The following is a 16,742-nucleotide window of genomic DNA, read 5'->3' on the forward strand; positions in this document are numbered from 1 at the left end:
CCCCCGGGGGCGGTGTCGCGGGGCCCCCCCGGGGCGGTGTCGCCGGCCCCCCCCCCCCCCCCGGGCGGTGTCGCGGGGCCCCCCCGGGGCGGTGTCGCCGGCCCCCCCCCCCCCCCCGGGCGGTGTCGCGGGGCCCCGGGCAGGCGGGCGAGAGACTCCATGGGCCGGTTGCCATGGCGACGCGCCCCGGAAGCGCTCGGCGGCTGACCCGGAAGTGCGGGCGGCGGGCAGGTGGAGGGCGCTAAATACGAAGGCGGACCGGGACGGAGGGCGACCGGGGGACGCGGACAAACCTGACGGGGTGGGGCGATCGGGAGGGGCTTCGGCGAAGGGGAAAGGAGCATTCGGTGTAACCGTGAGGCGTGTGCGAGGCAGGAAGAAAGAAAAAGAGAGCGGGAGGGGGTGTGGACGGCGGCCCCGGGAGCGCAGGCCCGGCCCGGCCCGACCGTGCCCCGCCCGCCCCAGCACCCACTCCATCCCCCCGGGGGTCCCCCACACTCCACACCGAGGAGGGGCATGACAACAGCGAGTCGACAGCCGCCCTGGGGAGCCCGAGCTGCCGCCATCTTCGGGTTACAAGGGAACTGCACTCTCCCACCCCCAGCCGTGCTTCCCCTTAATTGTTATACTTCTAACTGTGAAGGTGAGCCGGAGAACACGCCAGGGTGGGGGATGGGTCGGGCAGCATGTGGGGGGATGGGTTTGGCAACATCTGTGGGGGGATGGGTCGGGCAAGATCTGTGGGGGGATGGGTCAGGCAGCATTTGTGGGGGGATGGGTCGGGCAACATCTGTGGGGGGATGGGTCTGGCAACATCTGTGGGGGGCGGATGGGTCTGGCAGCATGTGGGGGGGATGGGTCAGGCAAGATCTGTGGGGGGATGGGTCAGGCAAGATCTGTGGGGGGATGGGTCAGGCAACATCTGTGGGGGGATGGGTCGGGCAACATCTGTGGGGGGATGGGTCTGGCAACATCTGTGGGGGGCGGATGGGTCTGGCAGCATGTGGGGGGGATGGGTCGGGCAGCATCTGTGAGGGGATGGGTCGGGCAGCATCTGTGGGGATGGGTCAGGCAACATCTGTGGGGGGATGGGTCTGGCAACATCTGTGGGGGGATGGGTCTGGCAACATCTGTGGGGGGCGGATGGGTCTGGCAACATCTGTAGGGGGATGGGTCGGGCAGCATCTGTGAGGGGATGGGTCGGGCAGCATCTGTGAGGGGATGGGTCAGGCAACATCTGTGGGGGGATGGGTCAGGCAACATCTGTGGGGGGATGGGTCAGGCAACATCTGTGGGGGGATGGGTCAGGCAACATCTGTGGGGGGATGGGTCAGGCAACATCGGTGGGGGGATGGGTCAGGCAACTTCTGTGGGGGATGGGTCAGGCAGCATCTATTTGGGGGGGGGGGTTTTGCAGGAGACATGCTGTTTTAAATGCTGCCCCTATAATGTAAACGGCTGATTACATACTAGAATATAACGATCAGCAGCATTTACTTTGACTGGAAGGTCAGACAGTTTAGGGCAGATCAAAGTGCGTTTTTCACCGTCGATGATTTTCTGGTAGAAGTTAACATGACTCTTCTGAGTGATTGAATTGGGGGGGTGGGTGGGGGAGAGAAAAGTTGGAAAAGAGATGCGGATAGGATGAAGCCTTGGAGAAACAAGGAACTGCGTATAGGGGGATTGCATGTAAGGTCAAAGGATGTGATGCACGGAGTCGCTCAAGCCATCTGGAGGACATGGCAGCTTCTGGCATACACTAGCAACACATGCAACATGTACATTCTCGCCTTAACAAAAATGACAAAATGGTCAATTTTTGTGCTGTAAAAAATGGGGAAGAAGTTGGAGGATCCGGCGGAGGAAGAGGAACCAGGAGAAAGGCTGCAAAGCCCGTGGATGCAAGAAGCAGCTGGGAAGAGGTCTGGCCAACCGGCGGGAGAAAAAAACGTGGCCGGAAAGGGAGGCAGGAGAGCGAGGCCGAGAAACGGGGGCGGAGGAGGAGGAAAGGACGGGATTGAGCGAGCTGGGAGAGCAGCAGTGGGAAGAACCCAAGCCGAGGGGCCTGGAGGGTCTGCAGGGGCAGAAGCAGTGAGCGCTGGAGGTTGGCCTGAGGGTGAAGGGCCCAGGCCGCGCTCGACAGCCTAGGAGGAGGAGGTGGTGGAAGAAGAGGACCGGGGAGCGGCCGATCGGCAGCGGAGGCCGAGCAGCAGCGAGACCTGGGCGCTGGCAGCCGAGGCGGAGGACCAGGCACGGCTCTGCTCGGTGGCACCAGCCACGAGGTGTTGAGTGCCGGTCAAGTGGAAACTGAGCCCGGCTGACAGAGATGGCGAGCGGGGAGAAGGGCTGGATGGCCAGCAGGAGCGGTGAGGGGCCGAAGAACTGCAGGAGGCGAGGCACGGAGCAGGAGCGCAGGAACGGGGAGAGGTGCAGGGAGCCGGATATGTGCTGATGGGTGAAGGCGGGTGAAGCCGAGCTGCAGCAAGTGCAGCTGCAACATTCAACTGCAACACACTCTCAAATTAGGACTGATGAATTGTTCCACAACAGAAGTCGTTCCAAACATAAAATAGAAGAAAAAGACTTGGCAAAGAGTGCCCGGCCCGCTGCACTGTCAGCCATAGAAAGTGATTGCCTGCAGTACACGGCTTGCCTCCCAGAAGGCGTTGTGTGGCAACAGTACGTGACCTCGCCTGCCATGCAATCCCCCTAAGCTGGTTTACTAAAAAATGTCATCTCCACGATCTCCAGAGATGCTGTCTGACTTGCTGAATTACTCCAACACTTTGTCCTTAAGTGAGAGGTGGATGCAGGTGAATGCTCTCTTGTTCAAAGATGCTCATCATTTATGTTTCCTCTCCTTGCACCTTGTATGTGTGCCAACCACTTCCCTGATTTTTTAATTTTTAAACCTGCTACACAAAGTACTTTCCTAAATGATATGTCACGATTGTGTGCTATTAGGCAGCCATCATTAATCAAGGATCGACGCACAATGCTGGAGTAACTCAGCGGGATAGGCAGCATCTCTGGAGAGAAGGAATTGGTGACATTTTGGGTGCAGACCCTTCTTCAGACGGGTCCATACATAGACTTAAACAGCCACCACAGCGGCATGTGAGAATCCCCAGGGCACACAGCATAAGCGGAGACCCACGGCCATCAGTTCAATGTCCGGTCCGCGCACACACGCTCCTTCACCGTGATGTGACTGCATTTGTACAACCGCTGTCGCTCTCTCTGCTGTCCCTGTCCCCCTGAACAGTCAGAAAGCCGTCCACACTTGCACTAGACTCTGGGATGTCTTTGTGGAGTCATGTCCCCGCAAAACACCAAGATCACTGCGCTCACGGCACTCCCTCTGACTCCTCACCAGTGCAGGCAGCACGTCCATCTTGTTTTTTCAGTAACCTTACATTCCCCACTGTGATGGAAGGCAAATAACTGAAACCTTCTTTCCTCCTTTTCTCCTGCGGTCGGGGCAATCAAAACTTCCGCAGTCGGGGCGATCGAAGCTCCCGTGATCGAGGCGGTCGAAGCTCCAACGATCGGGGCGGTCGAAGCTCCTGCGGTTGCAGCTCCTGCAGTCGATCCCTAACAAAGGGAAAAAGTTGCATCTCTGTCGAGGAAAGAGATTTTTAAAAAAGGTCTTTCTCCCCCCCCCCCCCCCCCCACATAATACAAAAATTAATGGTACACTAAAGACATGCAAGTAAACACAGACCAAAACAGTAAAAGAAGAAAAAGACGAGACAGGCTGTTGGCGCGGCTGCCATGTACGGCTCCGCCTTGATGGTCTTTTTCCTGGGCTCTCCATGTCAGAATCTGTCAGGATTGGTTGATGGAGCCAGATACTAGAGGGGAAGGAGGGAGTTTAGACCCAGGCTGGTGGGTGATGGGTGAAAACAAACAAGGGGGGAAAAATCTTATCTATTTCCATTTATCATCACCAGCCTCTTTCTCTAAACTAGCTCTCCCTCAGCTGACTCCAACTTCCTGCTTCCCTCAATACCGTCGGTCCTTACGGCAGGGTCTTGACAAGAAATGCCTATTTGCCTTCACAGATGCTGCTTGATCCATTGAGTTTCTCGAGCAGTTGTTTGCTTCATATTTCAACATGTGCAGTCCCCTATGTCTCTAAAATATTGGCTTATTAGCTAAAGCATGCGTACCTTCCAGAATTAGCATCCACCAACCAGACCGGGCTGCACAGCACAGCTCCACCCCTATTAAACGGATGCAGAATGAGACCCTGGAATATGTACATCACCTTTTTTGGAGTTAAAGTAGATGTTGATGATGATTAATTTGTCTATCGAGTTCGGTACATTAGCACCACAGAGTTTGAAGTCCGAGGAAAATAATGTTTGAAGATCAAGATTTTTTTAAACAAAAATTGGATGCGAATAATTTTATTGAATTTTGCAATATAAATAGAAAGGCATTTGGCAAACATGATAGGATAGCGTTTAAATAAAATGTGCGGGGAGGCACTGCAGGTGCTGGTTTATACCGAAGATAAACACAAAATGCTGGAGTGACCCGGCAGGTTAGCCAGCTTCTCTGCAGAAAAGAAATAAACCCTTCTTCAGGGTCTGGAACCCTTCTTCAGGGTCTGAAATGTCACCTATTCCTATCTCCAGAGATGTTGCCTGACCCGCTGAGTTGCTCCAGCATTATGTGTCTATATGTTGTTTAGATAAAAGCTGCAAATAATGTTGATTTTTTAAGGGGACTTCTTTTGTTGGTTGTTTTGAGTTTGGTGATCATAGGTACAAAGAAAAAGGACGGGAACGGTATTTGTTCAAGATAGTAATTGGGTTGTTCATGTAATTACTCAATAGAGGAAGGTGGACAAAAGTTAACTGAGATATAATTTCCTTCATTGAGCTTAAATTGTATGGAGCTTAAATTGTGTTTGTAGTGGGAATTACATGCTGGGAGATAACTATAATATTGTGGCGGATCAGGCCACTCCTTGGGTCAGCCCCCTCGTTACGTGACGGACAGGCGCTAGGGGTTAAAAGCCAGACCAGGGGGAGGCGTGGCTCATCCCTAGGGGAACTACGCTGTGGGCTGGAGCTCGCAGCCTAATAAAAGAATCTTACTAAAAACTGCCTGGCGTCTTGCCTTTTCTCTGGCCTCCGCCAGGCCACTACATTGGTGACCTCGACGGACATCACACGTCGTGATGTCGAACGCTGATGTGCAACCCGGTCCTGCCGACCTCGATGCCGTCTCCCTCAAACTCCCGACCCTGTGGACCGAAGAGCCTGAGGTCTGGTTCCAGCAGGCAGAGGCACAGTTTGCTGTGCGAGGGGTAACCGTCGACTTGACGAAGTACTTTTATGTCGTCGGCGCCCTGGACCAGGCGACAGCACGGCGAATAAAGCCCTCGGCAGCGCTTCGACCACATTCATGTGGACATCGTGGGGCCGCTGCCGCCGTCCCGGGGCATGACCCACCTCTTCACTGTGGTAGATCGCTTCACGCGGTGGCCGGAGGCCATTCCGCTGGCAGACACCTCGACGGCCACCTGCGCGCGGGCCTTGGCGGCGCACTGGATCGCCCGGTTCGGGGTGCCACTGGACATTACATCCGACCGGGGGCCACAGTTCACTTCGGAACTGTGGTCGGCCATGGCAAGACTCTTGGGTGTCAGCCTACACCACACTACGGCGTACCATCCACAGTCGAACGGGTTGGTGGAACGCTTTCACCGCCAGCTGAAGGCTGCCCTGAAGGCTGGGCTCACGGGCCCAGACTGGGTGGACGCCCTGCCGTGGGTTTTGCTGGGGATCCGCACTGCACCCAAGGAGGACTTGGCCTCCTCCTCCGCCGAGTTGGTGTACGGGGCCCCCTTGACGGTTCCCGGGGAGTTCATCCCACCAGCGCAGGGTCGAGTGGAGCAGCCTTCTGACGCCCTGCAACGTCTTCGGCAGACGGTGGGCAGGCTGGCACCTGTGCCCACGTCACGTCATGGGACCTTCCAGCCACATGTCCCTGCCGCTCTGGAGGACTGCCAGTTTGTGTTCCTGCGCAGGGACGCACACCGATCACTTCTCCAGCGGCCGTACGAGGGCCCCTTCCGGGTCCTGCAACACGGCTCGGCCACATTCGTTCTGGACATGGGGGGTCGCAGAGAGACTGTTTCGGTCGCACGGCTGAAGCCGGCACACGTGGACATTGATCGGCCGGTGCCGGTTGCGCAGCCCCGCCCGCGCGGTCGCCCCCCGTCCAAGCTACCCCCTCCAGTGTCTGCTACGACCCCTCCACCTGTCGGTCAGTCGCCGGTCCCTGCGCCGGTCATGGTGCGCACCCGGGCTGGTCGCCTCGTGCGCCATCCTGTCCGTTTTGTACCTCCGGTTCTTGGGGGGGGTCCTGTGGCGGATCAGGCCACTCCTTGGGTCAGCCCCCTCGTTACGGGACGGACAGGCGCTAGGGGTTAAAAGCCAGACCAGGGGGAGGCGTGGCTCATCCCTAGGGGAACTACGCTGTGGGCTGGAGCTCGCAGCCTAATAAAAGAATCTTACTAAAAACTGCCTGGCGTCTTGCCTTTTCTCTGGCCTCCGCCAGGCCACTACAATATAATAAATAAGTCTGATGAAGGGTCTCGACCCGAAACGTCACCCATTCCTTCTCATCAGAGATGCTGCCTGTCCCGCTGAGGTACTCCAGCATTTGGGATATAAATAGATTCTCATAAGAATATTTTTCATTTGTGAGCATGGCAACCATTTTCTCATTGGCATGTTGGAGATGGTTCCAAAAGCTGGGCGCTGTCCTGCAGAGGAAGTTCTGAATTGGAACTTCAGTCATTTTTCTTTCATTAACCCCAAGAGGAATTTAGATAATTATAGAATCTGTGAGATTAGCAGGGATTGGAAATCCCCCTGGGGCACTGTTACAGCATGTAACTTGACTCGACGCATTAAAGCAAGCAGGTATGTGAGAGCAAATTTGTTTTGAAGAACCATGTTGAGATTGGTTTGAATGGAGTTGTTTGGATACATAATGCTACCTACCTCAAACCTTTTTAGTTTTATTTTATTTTCTAACTGGATTATAATTTTTGGTTTTTTAAAAAAATCATTTAATTTGTCGTGTATTTGAAACAGTTCACTTTTTAAAAAATGTATGTAATTAAATATAAACTCGTAGTGTAACTTAATTTTATATTTAAAATCAGCTCAGAAATTAATGATGGATGCTAAAAAGTTGCAATTCCATTCCCATGTGCACATGCGATCATAGTTAGTTGTTAACACGTCGGTTGTGGTTTTTGTTGCTGGTTTACTGCTGGTTAAAAGGTCAATAGGCTTTAAAACTGGAATTTTAAGAAGATTTCATGATGATATAGGATTACCTTACAGGCTTGTTTAGATAAAATAGTACGATAGGATGTGACTGTATTGTCTGGCAATATCATTCCGAATTTAACCTTAACTGACCTAGGTGGGGTAAAACTGCTCAAGACATTAAGCAATAGACAATAGGTGCAGGAGGAGGCCATTCGGTCCTTCGAGCCAGCACCACCATTCAATGTGATCATGGCTGATCATTCTCAATCAGTTCCCCGTTCCTGCCTTCTCCTCATACCCCCTGACTCCGCTATCCTTAAGAGCTCTATCTAGTTCTCTCTTGAATGCATTCAGAGAATTGGCCTCCACTGCCTTTTGAGGCAGAGAATTCCACAGATAGTTAAATCCAAAGTTCATTCATTAGTTTATTGTACTTCTCTAATCTACTATCTCCTTTTAACACCCCATCTCTGTGAACTTGATTCACTGTTCTTCTTGATTTGTAAGGGTGTCAGGGTTTATGGGGAGAAGGCAGGAGAATGACGTTGATGGGGAAAGATAGATAGATCAACCATGACAGAACGGGGGAGTAGACTTGATGGGCTGAATGGCCTAATTCTGTTCCTATAACATGAACTTTACTGTATGCTGTTTGCATCCAGTAAAGAGCGACCTTTTAAAACGGGCGCGCGCAACAGAAACCAGAGAAGCTCAATTCGATAAAGCCGTGTTCTGATATATTTATTGTTTCCAAACGTAAATGGGGTGTTCCGGTCAAGCGATGAGACCATTGAATGGAACCAATCTGTGGCACCTCTCCATCCTGTGAATTTCTGATGTTCTGCTGGTGGAGGTTAACCATCAGGCACACAGAATATCTTCATTTTATGATGTTGTTTAACTATTTCCAATCCTGGAGTTTTCATAACTTTATAAAATGCGATGTTTCCTGACCTACCCGATGCAAACAGACACCTCGGTTGCAACAGATTTTGTCTGCTACAACCGAAACCCATAATAACAGGTCCATAATAACAAGGGTACATCGTTCTCATTATTTTTATTTCGCACAGTACTCACCCCAGTCATAATTTGGAGAAATATAACCAGAATACAGTAGCAATACTCATGGTGTCTGTCGGGAGAGAAAAAACTGCTTTAATATATCAAATCAATGGACATCAGAATTGGGAAAGTCAAAAAATCAATTGTTGTTAGGGTGGAGAGAACAAAGGGAATGTCTATAGGAAAACTGACGCAAATAGCGGTGATGCTGGCTGAGAAAGCTTGATCATCATAGCTGATATATCTATAGGATGCATAAATAGTAGAAGAATAAGAATGTAAGATGTAATAGCAGCTCATTTGGAAAGCAGTGACAGGATCGGTCAAAGTCAACATGGATTTATTAAGGGGAATTCATGCTTGACTAATCTTCTGGAATTTTTTGATGTAATAAGTAGAATGGATAAGGGAGAGCCAGTGGATGTGGTGTATCTGGAGTTTCACAAAGCCTTTGACAAGGTCCCACACAAGTGATTAGTGTGCAGAATTAGAGCACATGGTATTGGGGGTAGGATATTGAATGGAAAGAGAACTGGTTGGTAGACAGGAAGCAAAGAGTAGGAATTAATGGGTCCTTTTCAGAATGGTAGGCAGTGATTAGTGGGGTGCTGCTAGGGGTCCTGGGACCCCAGTTATTTATATTAACAAGACAAGGGAATTAAATGTATCGTTTTCAAATTTGTGGATGACACAAAGCTGGGTGACAACCCAGCTGGATCATCAGATGTTGTTCCTGGTGGTTTAGATCCCTTTGTTTTGGAACCTTGTAGGGGGACAAAGAGGGAAGTCAGAGTTGAAGTGCAGCAGAGAATTAAAATGGCTGCAACTGGTATTTCAGGGCATCTTTATAAACTGAATGGAGTTCAGCAAAGCTATAAGCCAATCTATGTTTGGTTTCCCTATTGTATAGGCGACCAGATTGTGAGTACTGAATACAGTACACTAAATTGCAAGCAGTATACTGCTTCACCTGGAAGTTTTTTTTTTTCTTTGGTAGAAAAGGCTGGGGGAGGGAGTTTCATCTTCCCAGGATGCTTGTGGTATTTGATTTCCCATTTTTCCCATATTCAGTTTTCTCTAAGTAGCTCCCAGCTCTGGGGGAGGGGAGGGGCAGTAAATTATTATAGGTTTAGGTTTGTAATTGTCATGTGTACCAAAGTACAGTGAAAAGCTTTTTTACGTGCTGTTCAATCAATTCTGACAATCAATACGTAAATACAATCAGCCAAACTCCAATGCAATGAGTAAATTGTGCTAGATTTGCAGGTGAAAAAGAGATCTAAAAGAGTAGGGCGATTGTAATGGATGATAGTAGATCCTCCTCTGGGGCCAGCATGCAGAATTGCTACGCTCCTGCGCCATCTTGGCAAAGAGAGAGTTTTCCTGCATTTATTCATGTGATCACCTTCAGTGAGCAATAGCAGGTGGACTTATTTCCAAGCAAATGTCTAAAAAAAATGATCATTCTCTCCCAAATTACACATGCTTGGTAGATAATGACTGTAAGCAGTAACAAAAAAAATCCCCCCCCCCATTGTAGCTGAAATACTCCAGCTGAGAACAACTCTGCTAATCACCCAGAAATTTAATCAGGCATACTCATGACACTTATGACTCACCACAGTCTCTCCTGCACTGTGTTCAGGTAGACGACTCCCATGGTCGTTAACGGGTGTTGTGGTGATTGTATGCAGCAGCTTTGGTAGTTTTGTAGAAATAATATATTTTGTGACTTAATGAGAAAAACTGATCCAAGTTAGGTGTTGCAAATGCCTTTGTGAATATTGGATAGCTCCTTGTTATGATTCAGTATACGTTAATTCCAACTTGACTGGGCAGACTTTTAATGTACATCTTGCTGTTCCATGGTAGCAACCCGTTGTCTACTTTTGGCACACAATCCATACTATTGGTTTAGTTGGTAGAATGTAGGTTGTACCTTCTCCATGCCCAGTGGTTTTTACCCACACCATGATACAAATGATAGTAATGTGACAAATATTCTGCTTGGGTGACAAAATGTGACCGAGACATATTATTGGGAGAAAATGAGAAGCCGTGTTGTATATGACAAAGAATCAGCAAAAAGGAAAGTAATCACAATGTAAATTGTTGTCTTTTTTCAGCTGAGTGGAACTGCAGATGGAGCAAGTTGACAGTGTTATTATAATAAGTGACACCGAAGGAGACAATGAAGATGAAACTTCAGTGTTCATTGTAGAAGATTCTCCAGGTCAGACCTATTTATTTATAGTAGATATAGAATTTGTCTACATTCTCCCCCTCTCCCCCCCTCTCCCTGCAATTGAGTGTAAAGCCTGATAATGAGCGATAGGAAAGGGTCGGGTTCCGCTCCCCAAACTGGAGGCAGTGATATTGTAAATCTTGAATAATGAACTTTAGTTTACATTATGGTCATGTGTACCAAGGTGCAGTGAAAAGCTTTTATTGCGTGCTATCCTGTCAACAGAAAGACAACACGTGATGACAATCGAGCAATTTACAGTGTATCGATGCATGAGAAGGGATTAAGGTTTAGTGCAAGGTAAAGCCAGCAAAGTCCGATCAAAGGATAGTCCGTGGGTCACCATAGAGATAGAGAGTAGTTCAGCACTGCTCTCTGGTTGTGGTGTTGGTATTTATAGTGGAGCTGTCAAGGAAATTAATAAGGATTTAGGGAGTGCCACAAATGATGCAAAATATTTGAAAGTATTTTGACATTTTCAAAATAAAGAAAATAATAACTTTACAGAGTTAAACCTCCCAAACGAAGTGGTAGCCATTGTGAGGTTTTATAGGAAGTAGATAGAACCTTCCCCTAATTATAAACTTTCACAGTTCTCTCAGTGCGTAGTCTTTTCAATAGACAATAGGTGCAGGAGTAGGCTATTCGGCCCTTCGTGCCACGACCACCATTCACTGTGATCATGGCTGATCATCCACAATCAGTACCCCATTCCTGCCTTCTCCCCATATCCCTTGACTCCGCTATCTTTAAGAGCTCTATCTAACTCTCTCTTGAAAACTTCCAGAGAATTGGCCTCCACTGCCTTCTGAGGCAGAGAATTCCACAGATTCACAACTCTCTGGGTGAAAACGTTTTTCCTCATCTCCGATCTAAATGGCCTACCCCTTATTCTTAAACTGTGGCCCCTGGCTCTGGATTTTCATTTGGACTGTAAAATTGCATGTAACGTTGCTATTTAAGAGTGACAGGGGAATGTCTATTTCTGTCATGAAACATTTAATGTTACTGATATTAAGAACAGTGCAATTTTAGCTATCGCAAAAGGTCTGTCAAGTCTGGTGAACTGGATCAGGGGAAGTAACTCGTGTAGTGGTTGGTGAATGTCTGCAGGTAATGTTTATGTGGACTTCCAGAAGATTATGTGCTGATATTCCTTTTGCATGTCAAGGGTGTGGATAGAAATAATCAAAAAGGCTAATGGAATTTGGTCATTATATATTAATGATTATACAATGAAACATAAGTTATACTACAGCTCTTTGGATCTCTGGAGATCACTTGAACAGCCCTGGGCTGAAATGCATTATATGGTTATCAAACTTTTACCTTGACACATCAAAGGTTTGAAGCAATTTTATCGACGGTTAAGATGATATGAAATTAATAAGGTAAATAGGGAGTAAGGAACAATGGGACAAAAGGGGTAAATAATTAAAAATTGAGCCTGACTTTTTAGAAGTTCTGACTTGCCTTCACTCTCCATGGATGTTAAGAGATTGGAATTAATAGTCTGAAGAAGGGTCTCGACCCGAAACGTCACCCATTCCTTCTCTCCTGAGATGCTGCCAGACCTGCTGAGTTACTCCAGCATTTTGTGAATAAATACCTTGGAATTAATAGTGGTTGCTTCTGGTCATTTGCTCATTTTAAACGTTGAAATTGTTAGATTTTTGTTATCCAAAAGGTACTTGAGATGAAAATGAGGGTAGTAAACAAAGTATGGTCACAGATCAGCCACAATCTCGCAGAGTCATTAAAAAGGCTCAAAAGACGAAACGTTCTCCTCCTGCTGCATTGATGTTTCATGCTATTCTTAGTTGAACTAGATAAGCATCAGTAAAGTTTAGTGGAATATTTCACCTTTATTATTCTTGATCATCAACTAAATGTTCAATGATGTCTTGAGTTTAATGAGTAATGCATTTGTTGACGCAATTGTTTTTATTCACAGAAGCTTTGGACACATCCAAGGATAAAAGCACTGAAGTAATTGATGAAGAATGTGGGCTTGCCATTACCTACAGCAAAAAGGGCAATGTAATGCCACACGCACGATATGACTGTGTAGAACAAGACTTTATGTATGTAGCCCTGACAGTTGATTTGGGACACATAATTTGTTGTCAAAAACCATTAGACTTTAAATTGTTCTTATCTCTGAAGATTTAGAACTGTTTTGTCCGTGTTACTGCAATTCTGCACGTACTGTGTTGTGCTAATAGATTGTTATATAGAACTGCAATTCCCTGATCCATTTCTCTAAATATAGATGTACTATTTCAGTCATGTTGGACACAGGCAGTTAATTATTAGTGAATATACTTCCTGATTTTTTTTTTGTGTGGTGGGTTTTGTTTGAAATCCTCTCCTTAAATACATTATTGTAATTCTAGTCAAATGAACTCTATCAAGCATTATTGATTTAAAGATGCCATGCCCAAACTAATTGGCTGTGTGGTGTATGGAAGACTGTGTACTCTGGTCTTGTTAATTGGGTCCTGAAAGGGTACAACTACCTCTGTCCACAAATCCTCCCTGAAGCTTCCGAATGTTCTTGGTATTTCAGACTTCTAGCAGCCTGAATGTTTAATTTCATTTCTCCGCCTCCGTGTTTCTGGGTATATCCCAGAGTCATAGAGAGTCTCGTAGAGTCATACAGTGGTTCGTAGAGTGGAAACGGGCCCTTCGGCCCAACGGCCACACCGACCGACATGTCCCATCTACACTAGTCCCACCTGCCTGCATTTAGCCCCATCTCCCTCTACATCTGTCCTATCCATGTACCTGTCTAATTATTTCTTAAACAGTCCCTGCTTCAACTACCACCTCTGGCAGCTTGTTCCATCCTGTTTAAATTGTCATGAGCTTAGTCTTTAAGGTTGTTTTATCGTGGCCAATAATGCATCAAAATGTGCAATTAACAGTAATTCATGAGATGCTGAACGGAATGTTTAAACTTCCTGGATTTTATAGCTGCCTTCATACTCTTGATTTTAAAAGAGCGAGAGGTTTTCTCATTGAAACATACTGCATGATAATGGATCCTGACACGATGCTTTCATGATGCTTTCAAGAGAGAGTAAGATAGAGCTCTTAATGATAGCGGAGTCAGGGGGTATGGGGAGAGGGCAGGAATGGGGTACTGATTGTGAATGATCAGCCATGATCACATTGAATGGCGGTGCTGGCTCGAAGGGCCGAGTGGCCTACTCCTGCACCTATTGTCTATTGATACCGGGTTTATCCAGTCTAGGCTGTGCAGAATAAGTGGACACCGTCTCAAAATATGGGATCTGTCCTTCGTGTCAGAAATGTCTTCACTCAGTCCGTGGAGGTCACTACCCAAGAAGGCAATGAATGCTCCATCACTGCATGCACTTTGGGCCCATCTATAGATTAAGTGTTGGGGGATATTGTGTTGGTGCATGAAAATGTCATGGGTCAGCCATAGAATGGTAAAGCAGGCACAAAATTTGAAAATGATGCCAAAACCTGACGACTCTTGTATCTGGTCCCAGCGGGCTATTTCTATACACTTTGTACCTAATCTGGTATTGTGCTTATGTATAGTAATAATTTACAGAACACGATGCAAAAAAAGTATTACACAGTGATAATAAACCATTGAAGGTAAATGCCCAACTCATATTTTTATTTATTAGAATTCCTTAAATTCTTCAATGAATTGACCTCCATTAGTACCTCCTTTTTCTAGCTCTGGGGAGGTATGATGTACTATTGAAAATAACTAAAGTGATTTATGGAGCATTTCAGGCTGCACTGTAAACTAATGAAAAGTTCTTTCCCACAAAAGTTAAAGGCAGTATATTGCACTTAATGACTTAAGTGAAAGAGTTCAATAACATTTTTGAGAGTGAGTAATTTCCTGATTAATGTATTCCATGTTTAAATAATCACTAATACTTTTCCACACCCATTCTGCAAGTTTTTTGAAAAATGGCTGATATCAACCTTTTAATGTATTTAAAATGTCTGTTTTAGGCGAACAGAAAATGAGGTATCTGGGCCTTCTGGTAGCAATTTAGATTTCTGTGAACAGTGCTATTGTTATATCTGTGACAAACTTGCTTCTGAGGTGGGTACATTTCTATCAGTTGCAATTATTATGTTTATTTTAAAATCTGTAATAAAATAGATGTTACCAGAGAGGCGATGTTACGTTTCGGATAAAGTTAGCCCAGGAATCGGCCATTTGTATTACAAAATATTAAGAAAGTGTAAGAAAATAACTGCAGATGCTGGTACAAATCGAAGGTATTTATTCACAAAATGCTGGAGTAACTCAGCAGGTCAGGCAGCATCTCAGGAGAGAAGGAATGGATGACGTTTCGGGTCGAGACCCTTCTTCAGACTGAAGAAGGGTCTCGACCCGAATCGTCACCCATTCCTTCTCTCTTGGGATGCTGCCTGACCTGCTGAGTTACTCCAGCATTTTGTGAACAAAATATTAAGATATTATTTTTAGCATTCGCGGCTGATTATGCGCCATTTTTGTGCGGCGTGATCCTGATTTATTTTCCTCCTAGTGGTGTGTGATTGCTCTGGCCTCTTGCATTACCCTTCATTCAAAGAAAACTGCAGGAAAGAGTGCAAAACCAAATGTCCAAAATTTGTTTGTAATCTGAGATGGGGCAGCAATTGGCCTGTGAATACTGGGCTATGGAAGAAAAGGAGTAATGAATAAATAAAAAATGCATGCATGCATTTATGTTTATCAGTTTCTAATGCTCTTGAGGTTAGATTTTTTTTTTTAAATCGAAGATAGACAAAAAAATAGCTGGAGTAACTCAGTGAGTTAGGCAACATCTTGGAGAAAAGGAATGGATGATGTTTCGGGTTGAGACCCTCCTTCAGACCCTTCGTCAGAAGAGGGATCTTGACCTTCTGGGGGGGGGAGTCGGGGGGGGGGTGGGTAGTGGGAGGGAAGGGGGGGGAATCGGGGTGGGGAGTGGGGGGAGACATGGACCGTGGTGATTTGCTGTTGAAGACCATTGGAGCAAGAATGTCTTCAATAAAAGTAAACCTAGCAATTATAGACCTGTTAGTTTGACGTCTGTGGTGGGAAAATTAATGGAAAAGATACTTAGGGACAATATATATAATTATTTGGATAAACAAGGCCTGATTAGAAACAGTCAACATGGATTTGTGCCTGAAAGATCATGTTTGACTAATCATCTTGAATTTTTTGAAGAGGTTACCAGGGAAATTGATAAGGGCAAGGCTGTGGATGTTGTCTATATGGACTTCAGTAAGGCATTTGACAAGGTTCCACATGGAAGGTTGATTAAGAAAGTTAAATCGTTGGGTATTAATAGTGAGGTTGCAAGATGGATTCAACAATGGCTGAATGGGAGATACCAGAGGGTAATGGTTGACAATTGTATGTCAGGTTGGAGGCCAGTGTCTAGTGGAGTACCCCAAGGATCTGTGTTGGGTCCACTGTTGTTTGTCATTTACATTAATGATCTGGATGATGGTGTGGCAAATTGGATTAGTAAATATGCAGATGATACTAAGATAGGTGGTGTAGTTAATAATGAAGTAGAGTTTCAAAGTCTACAGAGAGACTTGGGCCTTTTGGAAGGGTGGGCTGAAAGATGGCAGATGGAGTTTAATGCTGATAAGTGTGAGGTGCTGCATTTTGGTAGGACAAATCAAAATAGGACGTACAGGGTAAATGGTAGGGAATTGAGGAATGCAGTGGAACAGAGGGATCTGGGAATAACTGTGCATTGTTCCCTGAAGGTGGAATCTCATGTGGATAGGGTGGTGAAGAAGGCGTTTGGTATGCTTGCCTTTATAAATCAGAGCATCGAGTATAGAAGTTGGGATGTAATGTTAAAATTGTACAGGGCATTGGTGAGGCCGAATCTGGAGTATGGTGTGCAGTTCTGGTCGCCAAATTATAGGAAGGATGTCGACAAAATGGAGAGGGTGCAGAGGAAATTTACTAGAATGTTGCCTGGGTTTCAGCACTTAAGCTACGGAGAGAGGTTGAGCAGGTTGGGTCTTTATTCTTTGGAGCGCAGAAGGTTGAGGGGGGACTTGATAGAGGTTTTTTAAATTTTGAGAGGGACGGACAGAGTTGACGTGGGTAGGCT

The 16,742-nt window shown here is 46.6% G+C and overlaps 1 protein-coding gene across 4 annotated transcripts in view; it reads left to right on the forward strand.

Annotated features, from left to right (window-relative positions):
* The first annotated feature begins 325 nt into the window (after positions 1–325).
* The window catches only part of LOC144604211 (uncharacterized), a 43,448-nt gene continuing 27,031 nt past the window's right edge, over positions 326–16,742 (forward strand). For all 4 annotated transcript variants that reach the window (XM_078418424.1, XM_078418423.1, XM_078418425.1 and 1 more), the window contains exons 1-4: positions 326–643; positions 10,496–10,602; positions 12,569–12,698; positions 14,620–14,713. In XM_078418424.1, coding sequence (XP_078274550.1) covers positions 10,512–10,602; positions 12,569–12,698; positions 14,620–14,713 — 315 coding nt within the window. In that variant the 5' untranslated portion in view covers positions 326–643; positions 10,496–10,511. The remainder of the gene's footprint in view (positions 644–10,495; positions 10,603–12,568; positions 12,699–14,619; positions 14,714–16,742) is intronic.

This window comes from Rhinoraja longicauda, chromosome 21 (genome assembly GCF_053455715.1).
Source record: "Rhinoraja longicauda isolate Sanriku21f chromosome 21, sRhiLon1.1, whole genome shotgun sequence".
In the NCBI taxonomy this organism is placed as follows: domain Eukaryota; kingdom Metazoa; phylum Chordata; class Chondrichthyes; order Rajiformes; family Arhynchobatidae; genus Rhinoraja; species Rhinoraja longicauda.